The sequence below is a fragment of the Oryctolagus cuniculus genome, chromosome 3 (genome assembly GCF_051225735.1).
Source record: "Oryctolagus cuniculus isolate XC-2025 breed Fujian yellow rabbit chromosome 3, ASM5122573v1, whole genome shotgun sequence".
Lineage (NCBI taxonomy): Eukaryota > Metazoa > Chordata > Mammalia > Lagomorpha > Leporidae > Oryctolagus > Oryctolagus cuniculus.
This window is the reverse complement of record NC_142869.1, coordinates 38104215-38123777: the sequence shown is the minus strand read 5'-3', so window position 1 is coordinate 38123777 and position 19563 is coordinate 38104215. Positions and strand designations below refer to the sequence as shown.

The 19563-nt window shown below is 47.5% G+C and overlaps 1 protein-coding gene across 5 annotated transcripts in view; it reads left to right on the top strand.

Annotated features, from left to right (window-relative positions):
• The window catches only part of CDK15 (cyclin dependent kinase 15), a 105257-nt gene that overhangs the window by 61313 nt on the left and 24381 nt on the right, over positions 1 to 19563 (top strand). For all 5 annotated transcript variants that reach the window (XM_089330061.1, XM_051849290.3, XM_089330060.1 and 2 more), the window contains one exon: positions 5887 to 5950. In XM_089330061.1, the coding sequence (XP_089186187.1) occupies positions 5887 to 5950 (64 nt within the window). The remainder of the gene's footprint in view (positions 1 to 5886; positions 5951 to 19563) is intronic.

Here is a 19563-nt window from a genome sequence, read left to right as displayed (position 1 = left end):
ACTATAAAGGAGGAGAGAGACAACATGCACCAGGAACATCTAAGAGGAACACCTGAGGAACATCTGAGCAGCCCCCGAGAGAGCCGGCCGGTGGTGTGCCGCTCCTCCACGGAAGCGGGGAAAGTGGCGGGGGATGCCGCCCCTCCACGGAGGTAGAGGGGCCGGCAGCTAACCCGGGAAGAGCCGGGTAGAAAGAACAGCGCAGGGTTCAGTGTTGTTCCTCCGCTAATGGGGGAGCGACAGTTTATTTTGGTGTAGAACAAATGAAAGTCCATGAGGTTTTTTCCAAACCACATATGGGTTTTGGACTTTTGGAAGATTGTCATATTCTACTCTTTTCAGGACATTTTTCCCTCAAGTATTTCTCAAGTTGGTAAACTTTCATAGCTCATTGTTGACTCAAGGACATATTTCTAAATCACTTAGCTATAGTCTTTTAAGATTTATTTATTTGTTTATTTGAAAGAGTGCCAGAGAGAGAGAATCTTCAATCCACTAACTCACTCCCCAAATGGCCACAACAGCCAGGGCTGGGCCAGGCCAGAACCAGGAGCCAGGAGCTCCTTCCAGTTCTCCCACATGGGTGAAGGGGCCCAAGTATGTGGACCACCATCTGCTGCTTTCCCAGGTGCACTAGCAGGGAGCTGGGTGGGAACCTGCACTCTGATACAGCCTGTGTGCCTCATAGACAGTGGCTTAACCTGCTGAGCCCCAAAGCCTGCTGCTGCGAACTGTATTTTTACAGGCATCAGGAGGTTGGAGTTGATTACATCTCATTTTCCCATGGTCCCATCCAAGCAGGGAGAGACCACAGTCTTGTTTTACATCTGTAGTTCCACAATCTGAAGACAAAGGGAGAGTCCCCACCGTCCACACCCACGTTGTCTTCTATACTACCACACCTCAGGCAGGTCAGAAGTCTTTTTTCTGGCCCAGTGCCTGGTGTGTGGCAAGTGCTGAATAATAGCACTTGGATTTAATTTACCCTGTAAGTAAAGCATGGTTGTTGCTGGCACGCCTTACCAAAATTCAAGCCACGATAAAGTCTTCCGATCACCTGTGAAGGAAGACTGCTAAGGAGGGACTCTACAAATTCAGACTCAAGTTTTTTTGTTTTTCCCAATGAGGAAATAATGTCCCCGAGTAGTTTTGCCACACTCAAGCTCACACAAAGTTACAGCAAAAATGCCAAACAAGAGAAAAGCCTGGCGGAAGGGATGGCGTCCCTGACATCATAGTTAATGACACCCGACGTGTATATGCAGCTGATCCATATGGCTGAGTTTTGCATCTGAGTAACCCTGGGTAAGCTTCAGATCCAGGCTGATGTTTTTTTTTGGTAAATAAAAAATAAAAATTATATTTATTGTGTGTAACATGATCTGAAACACATGTGCATTGTGGAACGGCCAAATCAAGGACGTGAACACTGGCATTGCATCACATACTTACCAGTGTTTGTGGTAAGAGCAATTAAAACCTAGTCTCTGGTGCCTGTCAAGAATACAAGGTTGCACAGTAGATCTCTTGGACTTCTTCCTCTTGTCTAACTGAAATTTTGCATCCTTCAACCATCATCTCCCACCTGCAGTCTCCACCTCTTCACGCTCTGCTCCTGGGGTTTCAGCCTCTTTAGCTTCCAAAGACAAGTGAGATCATGAGGTATTTGTCATCCTGTTCCTGGCTTATTTCCTTTGATAGCGACTTCCAGCTTCATCCATGTCCTCACAGATAACGGGATTTCCTTTTCTGAAGGCCGAATAGCATTCCTTCATGTACCTGCACCACATTTCCTTTATGCATCCAAGATCGGTGACAGACAGCTAGGTTGATTCCGTAGCTTGGTGATTCTGAATGACACTGCAGCGAACATGGGCGTAGCTATCTCTTCAACACAGTGTTGTTTCCTAGCCCAGTGCCTGGGTGTGGAAAGTGCTAGATCATGTTAATTTATTTATTTATTTATTTATTTATTTATTTTGACAGGCAGAGTGGACAGTGAGAGAGAGAAGGTCTTCCTTTGCCATTGGTTCACCCTCCAATGGCTGCCGCGGCCGGCGCACCGCGCTGATCCGATGGCAGGAGCCAGGTACTTATCCTGATCTCCCATGGGGTGCAGGGCCCAAGCACTTGGGCCATCCTCCACTGCACTCCCTGGCCACAGCAGAGAGCTGGCCTGGAAGAGGGGCAACCGGGACAGAATCCGGCACCCCGACCAGGACTAGAACCCGGTGTGCCGGCGCCGCAAGGTGGAGGATTAGCCTAGTGAGCCGCAGCGCTGGCCAATTTATTTTATTTTATTTTATTTGAAAGGGAGGGAGGAAGAGAGAGAGAGAGAGAGATATCTTCCATCCACTGGTTCACTCCCCAAATTCCCACAACAGCCAGGCTGGGCCAGGCTGAAGCCAGGAACTCAAAACTCCATCAGGGTCTCCCATCTAGATGGCAGGGACGCAGATACTTGAACTGTTATCTGCTGTCTTTCAGGGAGAGCATTAGCAGGAAGTTGGATCAGATGCGGAAGTGCCAGGACTCACATTCAACCTCCAACCTGGAATGCAGGCACCCCAAAGAGTGTTTTAGCCGCTGCACCAAACACCTATCCTGTGGCAGTACTAATTTACATTCACGTCAATAGCTTGCTAGGATTCTAGTTCTCCACATCTTTGTTAAAACCTATCTTTGTTCTTTTTGATAGTAGCAGCTGGCAAGAGATGAGATTTCACTGTGGCCATAACCTGCCTGCCTTTCTCTGATTATTAGAGATGATGGGCATTTTTTGTATTTGTGGGTCCATCATGGTATTTTGATCTTTTAAAAAATGGGTTATTTGTCTTTTTACTATTGAGTTCTTTGAGTTCCTTGTATATTTTGGATATTAACCCTGTCAGAAGCATGGTTTGTAAATTTTTTCTCCCATCCTGTAGGTTGTCTCTTCGTTCTGTTGTTTCTCTTGCTGTGATTGTTAGTGATCCCATTTGTCCATTTCTGCTTTTGTTGCCTGTGAAGCAGGTTAGAAAAGTAAACGAAGGACCGATAGCTCCAGAATTTGTGTTTTACTCAATGTAATTTAGTAAACTACAATTTAGTAATAAAGATTTAGTAATTTTATCTGTCTACACAGATAAAAATGGAAAGCTAGTTCAGGCTCTGTGATATTTTATGAAGGAATTGCTTCTTTGAAAGCAATAGATCCATCCCAGATCTCCCAGCCTCTAAGCACAGTGGCCTCTGCCTCGATCCTGAGATCCCACTTTCAGGAATAAAGACATAACGAGGAGTTCTCAATCTGTATTTTACCATCTTTTTTTAATTTTTTTTATTTTTTTTGACAGGCAGAGTGGACAGTGAGAGAGAGAGAGAGAGAGAAAGGCCTTCCTTTGCCATTGGTTCACCCTCCAATAGCCGCCGCGGCCGGCGCACCGCGCTGATCCGATGGCAGGAGCCAGGTACTTATCCTGGTCTCCCATGGGGTGCAGGGCCCAAGCACTTGGGCCATCCTCCACTGCACTCCCTGGCCACAGCAGAGAGCTGGCCTGGAAGAGGAGCAACCGGGGCAGAATCTGACGCCCCAACCGGGACTAGAACCCGGTGTGCCGGTGCCGCAGGTGGAGGATTAGCCTAGTGAGCCTCGGCACCAGCTGCTAGCTATTCCACTTATAATCCAGCTTCCTACTAAATGTGCAATGCAGGAGGCAGCAGATGGGAACTCAGGGACTTGGATCCCTGCCGCCCATGTGGGAGACGAGGATGGAGTTCTGAGCTACTGGATTTGACCTGGTCCAGCTGCCAACTTTTGTGGGCATTTGGGGAAGCGAGCCAGCCAGTGGAAAATCTTTCTTTGTCTCTCTGCCTCTGTCTCTGTGTCTTTCAAATAAAATGCAAATAAATAAATTTTAAATCTAACTCTTTTAATAACTGATTTTTTGCACATAATCCTGGATTCAGTTCTAAAATCAGGATAAACTATCCTGACTTTAAATCCATTAATCAAAATGCCTTTAGTTTCCATTCCAATAAAGGCAGATAAACAGCCTCTCCAGTCCACTGTGGTTTCAAACATAGCACTCACTGGCTGCCTTTTAAAAGCCTTCAGGGAGGGAATAAATCAACCATTTTTAGTTTTCAGTTTCCCAGGCAGTGAATGGGAGATTCAGTCATTTTCTCAAGTGAAAAAAAAAATTCAATACTTTTCAAACAGGAACTGCACCTCAAATTTCAGAATCAAGTATTTTGAATTTTATTTAAGCTTTTAAAAGCTCAAGCTTGAAGCTTTCAACATAAGATTTTCAAAAAATTCTGGAACCCCTTTTGTCAACGTTAGTAAAACATAGTACAAAGTAACCAACAGTTCTGAGAGCTCTCACCTTAGAGAAGACAGAGATGTGATTATTTATTTCCTGGATTGTTGTCTCTTATCTTTGCTTTCTTAAAGGCACACATGAGTCACACCTACTTGTTTACACGTGCGTCTGTCCAAACACATCAGCTGTTCCGGTTCCAAAAGAGAAGTGAGCTTCCCTTCCCGGCCCTCCCCCACCAAAGAATTTGTCCAGTTGGTTTTTCAAACTGGATTCCAAGATCTTTAGGGCTCCCTCTGGCTCAGAGAGGGTGATGGGAAGGCCTCGAAGACGCTCACTGGCTTTTCAGGTTGTTTAGGGAGAGGATCAAAGAAGGAAGACTTGATTGGGTATCGTGATTTGCTATTATATGAGGGAAAATAACACTTAAATGTCTTTCATTTGAAGACAAGCTGAACAGGAACCAAAAATTATTCTAGCTCTCCGTCGGAGGCCTAGTCTGCCGACTGATAGACATGGTGGTCCTAGATTCCTCATTGATTATGTCCAGTCACTGTCAGGCAATTGACTTCCGGCCTTAAAAATGGTGTCAGCTACATAGTCACTGTTTTGCATATGGATCCGGTAGATTTTTGGAGACATGCTTCAAAAGAGTTATACTGCGATAATGCTTCATCAAAGAGCTTTATTGCAGAGGAGTCATGAAGGCTACTACTGTTTCACTAATCTTTCACCAAAATGTTGTTCTGGCTCCCAGATATAACCGGCTACAGGCTTTTAGGATTGGTAAGGTGATGCCTACATGGAAACACACGGTGACAGCTCCACCCAAAATCTGAGCTGTTTCGGCATTGTATTCCAAACGACTTTTACTTTCACACAACACCTTAATTAAAAACTAGAGCTTCAGCTTGGTAAACCAGAACATAGACCGCTCCTCTTCAAGTGATATGTACATTATCATACACCAGTGAAAATCCAATGCCATATTCCAAGCTGCTGGCCACAGAGAAAACAAACAGAGCAGATGAATTTGGTAGGAAGGACTGGAGTTAGGTTTGGGGTCATTTCCAGCCAACATTCCACTGCCTGAAGGTCAGGAATCCAAATCCTTTCAAATTTGAGCACAGCTGAATGCCCACGCTGAGGCATAATTCAAGCTGTCAAGTGTCTCTTGTCAGTAAAGATGCGGCCGTCTTATGTCAGGCAAAGGGGCAGTCGCTTCTGCTTGCACAGGTCCCCAACTCCCAGCGTGATATCCTAATACATGGTGATTGTGCGGTATTTAGAGAAATCACTTTAGCCAGTGATTGTGCAATATTTAGGGAAATGACTTTTATGGTCTGTCTCAGGATTACGAGTGAGTTAGTGGAGACACGGGTCCAGGACCCCAGGAATACACTGGAAGTTTCCCGATAAACTACAAATACTAGAAGAGGTAAAGCTTGCTCCTCGGATACAGGAGCTGATGTAATGGGACACACACCTGTTTCCTCCCCATTATATTTCTGTTATGTCTCCATATCTGCTCCATCCACCTTGTCTCCCCACTCACTCTTCTTTGTCTTTCTCTGGCTTTTTGTAGGTGTTGGGAGTCCCTACGGAAGATACCTGGCCTGGAGTCTCCAAGCTACCTAACTACAACCCAGGTAACACTGACACAAGCTTCTGCACACTCTGAGAGTTAGCAGTGGAAGGAGGGCATTGGCCACACAGTGTTCTGCTTGCATTGAGAACTTAATAGCAAAGAGAGAGCTAAATGGATTTCTAGATTCTTATATTCCTTCACCAGTCCTTTTATGAGAAGCACTCTGAAATAGTAGTTGAGGTTAGATCAGTGACATTCTGTGAAACACAAGGAACAAGCTGAAAAAGAATTGAAATGACTATCATTTCACATCAGATTCCAAATACAATGACTCCAAAGAACAACTCAAGAGGTGGTCTCACTTTTGAGCCTCCGGGTTATCATGGAGTTTATTTGGTAGATCAGTGATCCTCATAAAGTATGAAAGAAAGCTAATACAATGGAAAGGGGTGGGAAGAGGCTCCCCAGGCTTAGGACAAGCCAGCTCAGATGGCTCTAGATTGTTCTTACCAAGAATTCATCCATTTGTTCTGGACTCGGTCATTATCTATCACACATTTGAGTCTGTTAGTCTGGCTGTGGGAGGTGGATCTGTAAGTGTTGGAAGTACTGTCTGTGAGGAAGTGGTTGAGAAATGGCCCCAAGAGTCAGATTACCCGAGAGTCACATCAAGGGTCCTGAGGCAGAAGGAAGAAGCCAGTCAGATGAGCCACAGGACGAAGGGTTGTTCCAGGAGCTGGAGGAGCAAGTGAAGGCCAGGCCAAAGCTGGACTCAGTGGCAGGATTAATGGGGAGATAGACAGAAGCGTACCGATAAGGACAACATTAGGATGCATACGCTCGAAGCCATATTTACTGGTCTTTATATTCTTCTATCCTCACGTGACTTAATATAAGATTCTCCCAAATTGTTGCCATTACTAACATTGGTATGAGATTTTCCTGGCTAGCGTCCAGGTGAGTAAGAAATTTAGAGATTAAAGGAAGAAAACAAAAGACATGGGGAGCTGGGATTCTTTTCTTCTTGTCTCCAGCATCTAACACTTTTGCTAAAGCAGCTATACACTGGGATCGTGTATCTTGAACTGGTCAGGGTTACAGGAACTCTTCACAGAGCTCAGGACTAACTGCAAAGTCCTTAAAGCCGCCTTGTGAATGGTCATTTCCATCGTTTAATGGCCTTGGAATCACTTACGAATGGTTTCCTATTTCGAATGCTTTTGCCTGAGTTGAACGGTGAGAAAAATGTCCCTCATTCCAAAAGTCTTGGAATCGTGCGTTTTCCTTTTGCTCTGCGCGAAAAACAAAGGTTATGCTCTTGTAGAGACTGTGGACTGTGGTCCAGTCTACAACAGTAACTCCTGTCTCTGGGTACAACCTGGTTCCTGCCTGCCTTGTCCACTCAACTCTCCATCTGGGTGAAAATGGGACCCTTTACTTTCCTCGGCTTCCTGACATGGATGCAAGCAGAAGGTTAGGGTGACAGATGGGTGCGGAGAGCAATGGGGATGATGTCAAAACAAAGCTGCCATTTTCAGTATGAGCACAGGTTGTTCCCCAAGCCTCACACGTGTGGGTTTCAGGTTGGTCCAGGCAATAAACAAGGATCTCTAATACAGAGTGCTTTGGTGAGAATAATAGTGCTAGAAACTTGGACAAAATGCTTCCCTTCTGATTCTTTGCTAAATAAGACACTGGGGTTCCAATTAAATAGAAATACTTTATGTTTTTCATTTTGGTCTTATTTCTAAGTAAAATCTAAATTTCTATTTATAAAGAAAATTCTCCAAGCCCAGCATCAGTATGTTCAAATTCTGCATCGCTTTTCTAGTAGGATTCAATTTCACTCAAACCAGTCCTCATTGTGAAGCACCTGCCATCTGCTAGGTGCTATGCAGTGTTGCTGGGGCTACAGGGATGGCTGTGGTGGATTCCTGCACCTCTGGAGCGGGGCTTTGGATCCATTCGTCCACACTCGTTCACCAATTCTCTTGTTTCTGGGGTACTCATTTTTGAACCTTGCTTCCATAGGCTCAGGGAGCTTGTGGTAAGGGCCAGGCTGAGCTTAGGAAAGAAAGGGAGTTGTCACCTTAGCCACATCAAGATTTCTAACCATCTTTATGAATCTTAAAAGTCCAGCATGTCTTGGGCGTGGGATCGGTACTATTGCTAACTCACTCATAGGACTGTGTTTCAAAAGGGCCATTAACATCTGTCAGACAGGAGCATCCCCTTGTGTCAATCGAAAGATCCTTTTGGGCCCCACCCACCCATCTCCATTCCTGAGCTGTGGCTGCTGCTGCCATACACCTGAATTTCAATAATTAAGGGGAACCAAAGAGGAGATGGGAGCCAGAAAAACGTCACAGGTGAGACCTGTGTTAACACCATTCTGGACAAGCATTCTCTTCCATTCCTTTTCATTCTAAGGAGTGGCGCCTCCAAACTTGGCATTCAGCTGGTATAATTTTGAGGGAGCTTGGTGGCTCCGGACTTGAGGGACCCACCCAGTGTCCATCCTTGTCCACTCTGTTGTTTCTAGCACCGTTGGAACTCTGTCTGGGAGAACAATATAGCTTCTGTTTGTCCAGGGCTTTTAAAAATCACCTGGTGCTAATGCCGCGGGACAAGTTTCTCTGATGAGTTACCTGTTTTCTTAGGGCTCTGGAAGGCAGGTTTCTAGCCATCAATTCAGGCTCTTGCGCCTGATTCAGTCTGGAAAAGGTGAGCGGGCTGTGTGAGTTTTAGAGACTGCCCCCTTCCCTCCCTCCTTGCTTGCTGCCTTCTTTCCTTCCCTCCCTCCCTCTCTCCCTGCCCCCCCTCCTGCCTTCCTCCCTTTCTCTCCTTTCTTCTCCCCCACTCTCCATTCTAAGCAAGCCGGCTGAGAACTCCGTGTCCTCCACTTCAAAGGGCCAGTTGTCTTATTTTGATGTGGGCAGATTGAGAAGTAGGCTTTGAAAAGTAGGCTTTTTTTGTTTAATCTTTTCTCCTGGGATAGCTTTCAGAGCAATATATCCAAGTGTCAGTGAGGGGGTTCTGAGGAGCACGGATTCCCAGACTCTCAGCAGGATCATTCTCTAACAGAAATATAAAAGTGAAATATTAAAAACCCTGGAACGTGAACTCCATCTGCAGAGTAGCCGGTGTCTTGCCTGCTCGCACCATGGGAAAAAAAAGATCTTGAAAAAAGAGGGAGGAGAGAAAAAGTGCTTTGAGTAAGAGGTTTACAGGTTTAGTAGAGCATAGTAACACCCCCTCAAAGAAGTGGGTGTTGCTGTGTGACCCCCCAAAACGCTCCTGCTTTGACTCTGCCGCCAAACACTCAGCCTCCCTGGCAACACACCCCCTTTTCACACGCGAACCGAGGCGCCCCTGATTGGCTCAACAATAAACCGGTCACACTTGCTAAAGGGCTGCCATCTTTCACACAATTAGCCAAGACACATTAATCAAACTGGCGGGGAACTGGGGCTGAGCTGGCCGCCTCCGTGGGGGAAGGGAGAAGTGCCAGCGGCGACGCCTAAGAGAGGCCACAGGAAGCCAGAGGGAATTCTACCATCAGGGAGCCAGCAGAGGTTCGAGTCCCAGTTGCTGCCATGACTGAGATGTGGCCTAGAAGACCCTCGAAGCTCAGAGCACACGCGATGGTCATCTTAGGCTAAAATGTGCTAAGACCATGGTGTGAATTTCAACGATGGACTCCCATGGGCAGTTTTAGAAAATTCCTGCAGCTTTCTTAGCTCCCCCTTCCACGCCCAAGAAAAGGCACTTGGGAGTCACAGTCATTCCCCTTTTGTGCCCCCAGCACTGCGGAGGGGCCAGGTGGTCCGCGGACCTGCCATGCCGTGGGGGGTGGGGCTCACTCTGAGCAAACAGGAAGAACGCACGCATGTTTCCGAAGTAGGGAAGGAGGCAGAGTCAATTAAGAGAAAGTCCTTACTGGCAACGTGCTGTTGTTGAACGAAGTCTTTGAAGGACACTAGCCATAGTTCATTTTGAGAAGGAAACACATCAACACGAGTATTTTCATCATCACGTTTTCTGGCTTTTCCAATGAATTCCCTTTGGACAGATTTTTCCCAGTGGCAATAAGGTCGGACCTTAGAGACCGGCTCGCTACAGAATCGTGTAAGGCTTTGAAGAGCATCAGCTAAATATTTAGACATTTCCCGGCTAACGCGAACGCCCAGGCGCTGTCTCATTAGACGCAAAGATCCCGTGATAAAGAGAGACTTTCCTGCTGCCCACATGATTGCAGCCCAGTTGTGGTTTGTAACGTGTCATTGATTGTTTCATCCGACTCCTCTGGCTCCCCTGAAAGGGCCTGTCGCGGCTCTGTTTGCTTCCTTAAACACGGTTTTTGAAAGCGCTCACGCTGTGTGAGCTCAAATCCTAGCATTAATGTACTGCTGAGTTCATTTCACCACACTCAAAAGCGCTGAGTTTAAATCCCTCTCAATTCCATTGGAGGCACCCGAAGACTTTATCCTGCCCCACTAATGGTTCCAAGTTTACATCTAGATACTGGGGGTCAAGGACGGGAGAGGATTTAGAAATAGCAGTGCATGACATTAGTCAATGCATTTGCCAAATTGGCAATTAGTGTTCTTGATGTGCATGCAAAGCATTTTGTTCCTGTTCTTTGATGCTTGTTCCCAGAGAGAAGGGAAGAGAGTCCTTCGAGGCCTTCAAACTTTTTAAAGAAATATCTGTGAAAAATCATGCCTGATTTGTGACAGGAGCTCAGCGGCGCGGAGGCTTCTGGGGTTATCCTGGTCCCTTCCCTCCCAGGGAAGAACATCGCACGCGGGAAGTTCTTCCACTGGAAGAACGCAGCGGAGCTCAAAAGGCAGGAAAGTGGTAGAAAAAGCCCGGTGGGGACCACAATCAGCTGTCCTATTAAGGGACACAGATCCTGGCCATGCCCGGCTCTTTTTCCGCGTGCCTGCCGTCCCCGCTTCTGGCCACCAGGTGGAAGCAGGCAATAACAGGGATGCAACGCCGGCATCAGCCAGCCAGGCCGCCTCTCTTTGCCAAGGGCTTGTTTGGACTTTAAATCCAGCGTGAGAGCTTCCTGCCTCTGACACCCTCTGTGGGACAGGGGGTGATTAAAATCCAAAACGATCCTCATCCCCAAAAGGGCTGGGTGGCTTTGTATTCGAAGGGTTCTGATCCAAGTCTCGGTGCGTTTGCTGCGAACACGATCTGAGCTCATCAGGCCCACGGCGCCAGGTTCTTCAGCGAGGGCGCTATTCCGCGGTGGGGACCAAGTGGGGAAGAGAGTAAGCCTGGCCCTAACTGCGGGCGGAACCTCTGTACGGAATGGCACGTGCAAGTGCCCTGTTGCCATCTTGGGGCACTTGGAGAAGTTCCTTTTTTCTGGAGACTTTTCTCCCAGGCTCACGAAGAGGCGATGCCTCATTGCAAAGCTCGCTCTCCTTCCACTGGGGCTGTGTCCCTCTGTTTATCTTGCAGGGCAGTGCCGAGAAAGAGAGAGAGAGAGAGAGAGAGAGAGAGAGAGAGAGAAAGAAAACCATGGAACAGCATCTGCCACAGTGCCCGGCTTTCAGTAGGTGCTCAATAAAAGCTGGCTCCTGTTCTGTTTTCTGCATCTGTAGATGCCCTGTTGCTCAGGGACAAGTGTGCGAGAACTGACGCTCTCCCGATGTCTTCACTTATAGCCCCTCTAGAAGCCTTGGCCTCTTTCTAGCTGTCGGGCACATCTCCAGGGGCCAGAATTCACTTTGGTTTGTGCTCGCTTGGGCCTCTGTGGTGCCTGAACTCCCACGTGGTAAGAGCCGACCTCAGCCCTATGACACTGATCTCAGTCAGCATGAGTGCCTGTTAGGGCTGTCTGTCTGGCAAAGGGTCCATGCTGCCTTCAGCACCTGCACTGCTGCGAGATGACTGCCCATGCTGTGCCCACGCCCCTAACCTGTGTCATCTACGTGCCACCTAGTGGGCACCCAGCAAGGGCTCCGAAATCTCAGGCAGCATGAATGTTCCCATTGTTCATTGCTCCAAACGTGGGGAAGTGGGAGGAAGGCTGGAGTTTTCTGCAGAGTAAACCCAACCACGTCTGGTGCCTTTAGCATTTCACACATGCCCCCTAACCGGCACATTAGTGGGTGCTCAGTGGATGTTTGTGAAATAAATCAATGACTGGGAATTAGACACCGGGGTTCCACTTCCAGCTGCAGCCTCTAAGAGTAATAACTCTGCTTCCGACTGCTTTGCTAAGAAAGAATCTGTAAAGAGTTATTCACCTTATTCCTGGGTAATAGTAACTACTGTTTATCAGCCACCACTATGCATTAGGCATTTTACATACATTAAGCTACATTGATTCCCAAAGCCCTAGCAGAAAGAGGCACCCATGAGAGAGCTGAGGCTTTTAGAGGTGTGCATCACGCCTAGGGTCACCCAGCCAGGAAGCGGCCGCCCAGAACATCCAGGCCTTTTAGACCCCAAGGTGAAGTTCACCACAGTATTCCGCGTGACCTCAACAACCAAAGGGCAACCGTATTGATTTGGTCGTTAAAACAATGCCCTAGACTGGAGACCAGCTAAGAACATTTTTCTAAGTCTAGTTCCAAATGACCCTGTTCTCGGATCTGTGAGCTTGGCCCCATGTTCCTGGAACGCAATGTGAGTGGAGTCCCCACCCTGGGACCCCAGCGGCCCTCCCTCGCCACAGCTAATGAAGCCACTGGCGCTCACCAAATCTCTGAAGCCCGGCTGGGCTCATTACCGTCTCGCTTCTGGAGTGCAGCCGAAGGCTCCCGGGGAGTTACTATTAACATCTTTATTAACCCGTCCCCCACATCAGTCAGTGAAATTAATTTAGATACACAGCCCACTTTGATCTTCATTAATAGTTTCTTCTAGTTTCTACATTTATTTTTAGTTTCCTTATCTTTAATTTATTTGGTGGCAATTATTAGTTTTTAATTGAGGGGGAGTAGATGATCTTAATTAAGATTAGGAAAATTGCAAGTGAGTGAAAGCAGGTATAAAATATTTTTAAAGTCAAATGCTGCTCATATGTATAATTTTTACTTATCAATTTAAAAAACAAATTTTTTAAATGTTAAAAGTAGTAAAGCAAAACCTTGCTATATTCTTTCCAAGTTCAGGAAGAAAAGAAGCCTAGTGGTGCTGAGTGTCATGGAACTGGCTTCAAGCAGAGGCTCTTTCCCTGTCTTCACAGCCAGCGCCTTGCACGATCAACCTCTGTAAGACGTAGAGTAGGGCACAGAAACGGGCTATCTGCAGTAACTGACATTTTCCCCCCATTTTGTTTAAAAAGGCAGAGAGTCAGAGACGGAGATCTTTCATCTGCCTTCTCACTTCCCCAGATGCCCACAACAGTCAGTGCTGGGTCAGACCAAAGCCAGGAACCCAAAACTTAATCCAGGTCTCCCACATGGGTGGCCGGGACCCAAGTATGTGAGCCACCATCTGCTGCCTCTGGGGTGCACAGTAGAGAAAGCTGGAGTTAGAATCGGGACCCAAACCAGGCACTCTGACATGCAATGCGAGGATCCCACGCAGGGAATTTCAGGGTGGATTTGAGTGGAGGAGACATTAGCTACTTGCAGTGCTAATGTTATTAGAAGAAGATGACTAGAGGAAGATGGTTTTCTCCAGATGAGCAAGAGAGGGACTTCTCAGAGACAAGAACTAGACCCAGAAGGGCAGGAAAGCAAGGACCCAGCCACGCGCCCCTCAGCCACAGGGACGCGGTCTGAGAAAGGCATCTGAGAACATCACACAGTGAACTTACCCAGGTGGTGCAGGTCACTCGCTCGACGTGGCTTCTCCATGCCACCAAGAGACATGGGAGACACAGACGTACGAGGCTGCTGCTGGCCTGCCATGGCACACTGTGTTTTGTTTTGTTTTTGTTTTTGTTTTTTTTTAAAGATTTATTTATGGGCTGGCGCCGCAGCTCACTTGACTAATCCTCTGCCTGCAGCGCCAGCACCCCGGGTTCTAGTCCCGGTTGGGGCGCCGGTTCTGTCCTGGTTGCTCCTCTTCCAGTCCAGCTCTCTGCTGTGGCCCGGGAAGGCAGTAGAGGATGGCCCAAGTGCTTGGGCCCTGCACCCCATGGGAGACCAGGAGGAAGCACCTAGCTCCTGGCTTCGGATCGGCGCAGCGCACCGGCCTTAGCGGCCATTTGTGGGGTGAACCAACGGAAGGAAGACCTTTAAAAAAAGATTTATTTATGTATTTGAAAGGCAGAGTTGTTACAGAGAGGCAGAGGGAGAGGGAGAGAGAGAGGAGAGAGAGGTCTTCCATCCGCTGGTTCACTCCTCAGATGGCTGCAGTGGCTAGAGCTGAGCTGATCCAAAGCCAGGAGCCAGGAGCTTCTTCCAGGTCTCCCACATGGGTACAGAGGCCCAAGGCTTTGGGTCATCCTCTACTGCTTTCCCATGCTATAGCAGAGAGCTGGATGGGAAGTGGAGCAGCTGGGTCTTGAACCAGCACCCATATGGGATACCAGCACTGCAAGCAGCGGCTTTACCCATTACGCCACAACAGCAGCCCCATGGAACACTGTTTTATAGTCAACTTTCTTTTTCAAGCAGAAGGAGTACGGTCTAAAATAAGTGATGTAGAGTATAGTAGAATACATAAACCAGTAACATAGTCACTTATTATCAAGTATCCTGTATTGTGTGTGCTATACTTTCATATGACTGGCAGCATGGTAAGTCACCACAAACATAAATAGTACATTGCGCTGTGATGTTTGGACTACTATGACGTCATTAGGCCACAGGAAGTTTTCAGCTCCATTTTCATCTTGTTGGGCTGCTGTTATAATCAATCCATCGTGGACTGAAACTTCACTAAACATCACATAACTGGATCTGATAATATACAAAGCAGATGAATTGCTCAAGTTAATTGGAATGTTGCCTTTGTGCTGGGCCACATATCCAGATTAACTAGAGGTAGAAAGGTAGAAATGGGGACCAGATTGGGAAGTGCCTGGTAATCATCTTAATGATTTGGACTTCGACCTATAAGCACAGAGAGGGCATTGGATGCTTTTTACCAGGGCATGAGATGACAGAGTTTAGTTTTATAAAAAGTTGCTGGAAGACTCCATGTAGAATTGGGTTGATGGTAGATGAGACCAGAGCAAAGTGGCAATGCTTTAGAAGACAAATCGCAAGTCTCCAGCAGTACAGTGGCAAGGGATAAGGAGAGAAGAGGACACATCTACAAAGCATATAGGAGGTGGTCAGTGGGAGGCGTGACTGCTAGGATCTGAGCTGGGGGCAGAAACCTATCTCTGACGGGTGGGAGCATGATAGAGCTATTGACTGCCTTAGGCAATAAAGGGAGAAAGTAGTGAGGACCCAGAAGGTTTCAACATTGTGAAGTTAAGATACCTTCAGGACCACCAAATGGAGATATCTGAAAATCAGTGAGAAATGCAAGCCTGTAATTACAAGAGGACAATCCAGAAATACACAATTGGAAGTCATCTGCTTAAAGAGGTATTTAAAGCTCCAAGTGTGAATTCAATTGCCCAGGGGGCAGTGCTCAGAGAAAGGAGAGAAGGCCAGGATGGAATCCCACACTGAAGAGCCGGGAAGAGGAAAAGGAGCCTTTGGAAACGGAAAAGGACTAAAGAGGACAAGGAAATCATAATAAATAATAATACCATGGAAACCCCACCATAAGCTCGCTGGGGGAGAGCCAGGTACCGTGTCTGTGTATTCTCATTGTGGAGCCCAACAACTGCATGTGGTAGCCCTTCCATACAGAAGGAACTTCAAGAAGTTCATGGAATAGTGGGGTTTTAACAGAAGTTAATTTTGATGTGAAACATTTTTAGAACTCATGCAGTTTTTTCATGACATGCTTTTTGCGTGAACATTTTGATGGCCCCATGTATGTGTAAAGACTGCAGGGGAGGACAGATGTCAAATGATGCATCACTGACTGTGATAACTGCGGAAAAGCATGCTCAGGCTATGGCTCGAAGGTCATTTGTTGCAGCGGAGACATTCGCCGTGGTACTGGCCCTGAGAAAGGCGACTCCTGACTGCGCCCAATCCTTCCACCTGCCCTTCCTGACACAGACCTTAGGAACAGGATCCAGGGGATGGGGTATTTTCTTAGAAGCCACAGAAACTATGAGTTGCAGCACCAAACTCAATGTCAAGGAGTATCCTTGGTGAGAGCATCATCTCATAGAGTCCCAGTAACTCAAGGAAGGATCTAAAGCCCGGCAAAGGCTGAAGGGAGCTTCTGTGTCAGCTCCCTGAAGAGTGGAGCCAGCAGGGGGAGGGATGAGTGTGTGTGTGTGTGTGTGTGTTTAGGGTAGGGGTGAGGTGCAGGTGGGTGAAACAGAGCTACAGGTTTGTTAGTTACTGCTTGAGATAGCAAAATAAGGCCAGCAACATTATCAACTATTTAACCATATGGTATCTCAAGAATGTATTGTATTCAGGAAATTCCAGAGATGTAGTTCATAGACCACAGCATAAGATAACCTTAGGGTGCTCGTGGCAAGTCTGTAGTAACTAGAAAATGTTTTACCTTGAGCTAAGACTCCAAATGGTCCCAGGGATGTTTTATCAATCAATCAACAAATCTCTGTTGACTAAGGTTACCATACTTGAGTCCATTGTGAAATGAGCTTTCTAAATCCTTTCTGGAAAAGGGACTGCTTTTCACTGCGACAGCAATCATCCTTCATTTCATCCCACTTAGTTTGGAAATTAAAATGTTCTGCTTCTTTACTTTTTTGCAACTTCCATGGCTTTTCCTGCCTTGAATTCCAATTGAACGCAAACGAGAGAGCTCTTTTCAAGAGAGCTGCAGAAGGAGGAGATGGAGAAAAATCTGGTGTAATAATTTACTATTATCGTTGGAAGGAGAAGGGAAACAAGCTACCTCCAGACCTATTATTTTTAGAAGCTATTAAGGCCAGAGGAGCAGACTCCTCTTGAAATGGCGCTGTGTAAAATGCCTGTCTGTTTGTGGATCATTCTCGCATTGATCGCTTGCAGCTTAACTACTGGGAAAAATCAATGGGAGAGAGACAAGGTCATTCAGCGTCAGGTTATCTGCATCAGAGTGGGAGGGTGGCCACAGACAAGCACTGGGCTCGGGCTCAGCTTCCTAGCAGCTCCCTGGTGGACCCTGAACACATCAACCCCTCGATCCCGCTCATGGAGCTACAGAATAGACATGGGGGTGGGGAGAGTCAGCACAAATCTGTCCCGAGTTCAGGAGGTAGTTACTCCCGGGTCCTGGTAGAATTTAGGAGAATAGAGTCCTCTTGCTTTGTCCTGCTTGCTCCTTCACACCCTCGAGCGGCATATTAAGCACGTGACAGACACCGCGTTCTACAATGTTCATGTGCACTGATGAATGGAAATCTCACTGCAACCTCACGGGAGGAAATGAGCCTCTGGGACGTGTGCGTGTCGCTGGTGAGGGCCGAGCCTGCCCTCGCGCTGGGCCGGCAGCCCCTCTGCTAATCTTAGCTCCTCCCTGGAAACATCTGGAGACCATTAAAGACAAAATAACCGCACCACAGCTAACCAGCGCCTGGACCCTCCCCAGCAGCAGGGGGGCGGAGCCAGGATGGCCTGGCTTGTGGAGTCCCCGAGGTGAGGTTCATGAGCAGTTCTGCCATGGTTAGACCACGCCACCTCTCTAAAATGAGGGAAGAAGTGGGCCAGCGCCGTGGCTCACTTGGTTAATCCTCCGCCTGCGGCACCAGCATCCCATATGGGTGCCAGGTTCTAGTCCCGGTTACTCCTCTTCCAGCCCAGGTCTCTGCTGTGGCCCGGGAGGGCAGTGGAGGATGGCCCAAGTGTTTGGGCCCTGCACCCACATGGGAGACCAGGAGGAAGCACCTGGCTCCTGGCTTTGGATCGGCGCAGCGCCAGCCATAGCGGCGCTCTACCTGTCAAATAAAAAACAACAACAACAAAAAAGTATAAAATGAGGGAAGAAGAAGAAGAAAAGGCCGGAGACCAACATTCACGGAGCCCTCTCCAATGCGACCTGCCGCACCTTACCCAATCGTCCCAACAATGGGAGCACTGATGCCCATTTTACAGACTTGGAAACTTGCTCAGTTACTTAACCAGAGAGGTGAAGCAATTTCCCTCAAGTCCTCGAGTTCATAAGAGGCAGAAAGGAAATCAGTCTGAGTCTGTGTTTCTGTTCCCACGCCGAACAGCAAGGAAACACACCTCTTGCCGAGGATCCAGAAGAAATCAAACCAGGCTTATCCGAACAGGAGCTCAGAGCAAGTTAGAATTTCAGTAGAGGGAGATCCTTGTAGAAGGCTCCCGAGGACAGCCACAAGGCAGAAATCTGGGAGAGCAGGGAGAGAACCATGGCACACGGGCAACGGAAAGAGGCAGGAAAAAGAGACAACGAGGAAAGACGTGGATTATCCTTGCTGTGTTGGGTCTCTCAGCCCTGTGCCGCAGGAACTGTAATGTTAGCCCCCTTCTGCAGACGGGAAAAGTGAGGCCCAGTTAAAAGCTAAGCAACACCTTCAGGTCACACCGCTGCTATAAGTGGCAGGGCAGGGACTCAAACTCCAGGTCCGGGGTTCAGCCCTGCTGTTTACACTGCCCGTCACTTTTTAAAGGAACACAAAGAGGAAGGAAAGGCAAACTGGATTTATTTTGGTTAATGCTCAGAGAAGTCATGATCCTTGCCTCACTGAGCTCTTTCGGCATCCTTGTGGGGAGACCCCGACCTGCAGCCTAGGTTGAGGACCTGAGGGCAGACAGGATCGGTGTAGCTTGCTTTGAGCCTCAGCAGCACAGTCAGTCGGCAGACCCTCACATGTGCCCATTTAGCTAACTCCTGACGCGGGCTCCATCCTGACGCGGGCTCCAGGACAGCATGGAGGTACAGGTAGTAGTGAAAGGCCAGGGGCAGGCATTTAGCCCAGTGGTTACAATGCCACATCCTCGATCAAGGTAGCGGAGTTTGATTCCTGGCTCCGGCTCCTGACTCAGCTTCCTGTTAGCGCAGACCCTGGGAGGCAGCAGTGATAGCGCAAGCCACCCACGTGGATGGCGTAACCAGCTCCAGGCTTCAGCTCTCACCAGCCCTCGATGTTTTAGGCATTTAGGGAGTAGAATAGCTGTTAGTGCTTCTCTCTCTCTCTCTCTCTCTCTCTCTCTCTCTCTCTCTCATAATGTTAATTTTGACAAAATACTCATGGCCAAAAAAGAAGCAAACAAAAAACCCACAGCACATAGAGCTCTAAGAAGGAAAAAGAGAAGACAAGAAAGGGTTTAAATGGACTTCATTATGTTGATTGGAAATTGCAAAATGACAGAATGAGGAAATATCCTAATTTTGCTTGGTCAGGGAAGAACTGTAAACAGGCAGCAGAAAGGGACTTTGGAAATAAACATGTTAAACAAATGCCCACTTCTTATCTTTTACAGACTATTTTGAATTCAGCCAAAATCATACTGCACGGAAACTAAATAGCTTGTATATACAAGTGCTTCCCTTAATACCCACCTGGGACTCTAAAGTGCCAGCCGAGTGGTCCACACTTGATTGCATCTGACCTTGAAAACCCAGCTTAAATCGCCTTCTTTGATCACTGCTTTCACCCTACAACTCTTGGTACTATAAATTCAATTCTTAATTGAACTGACTTTT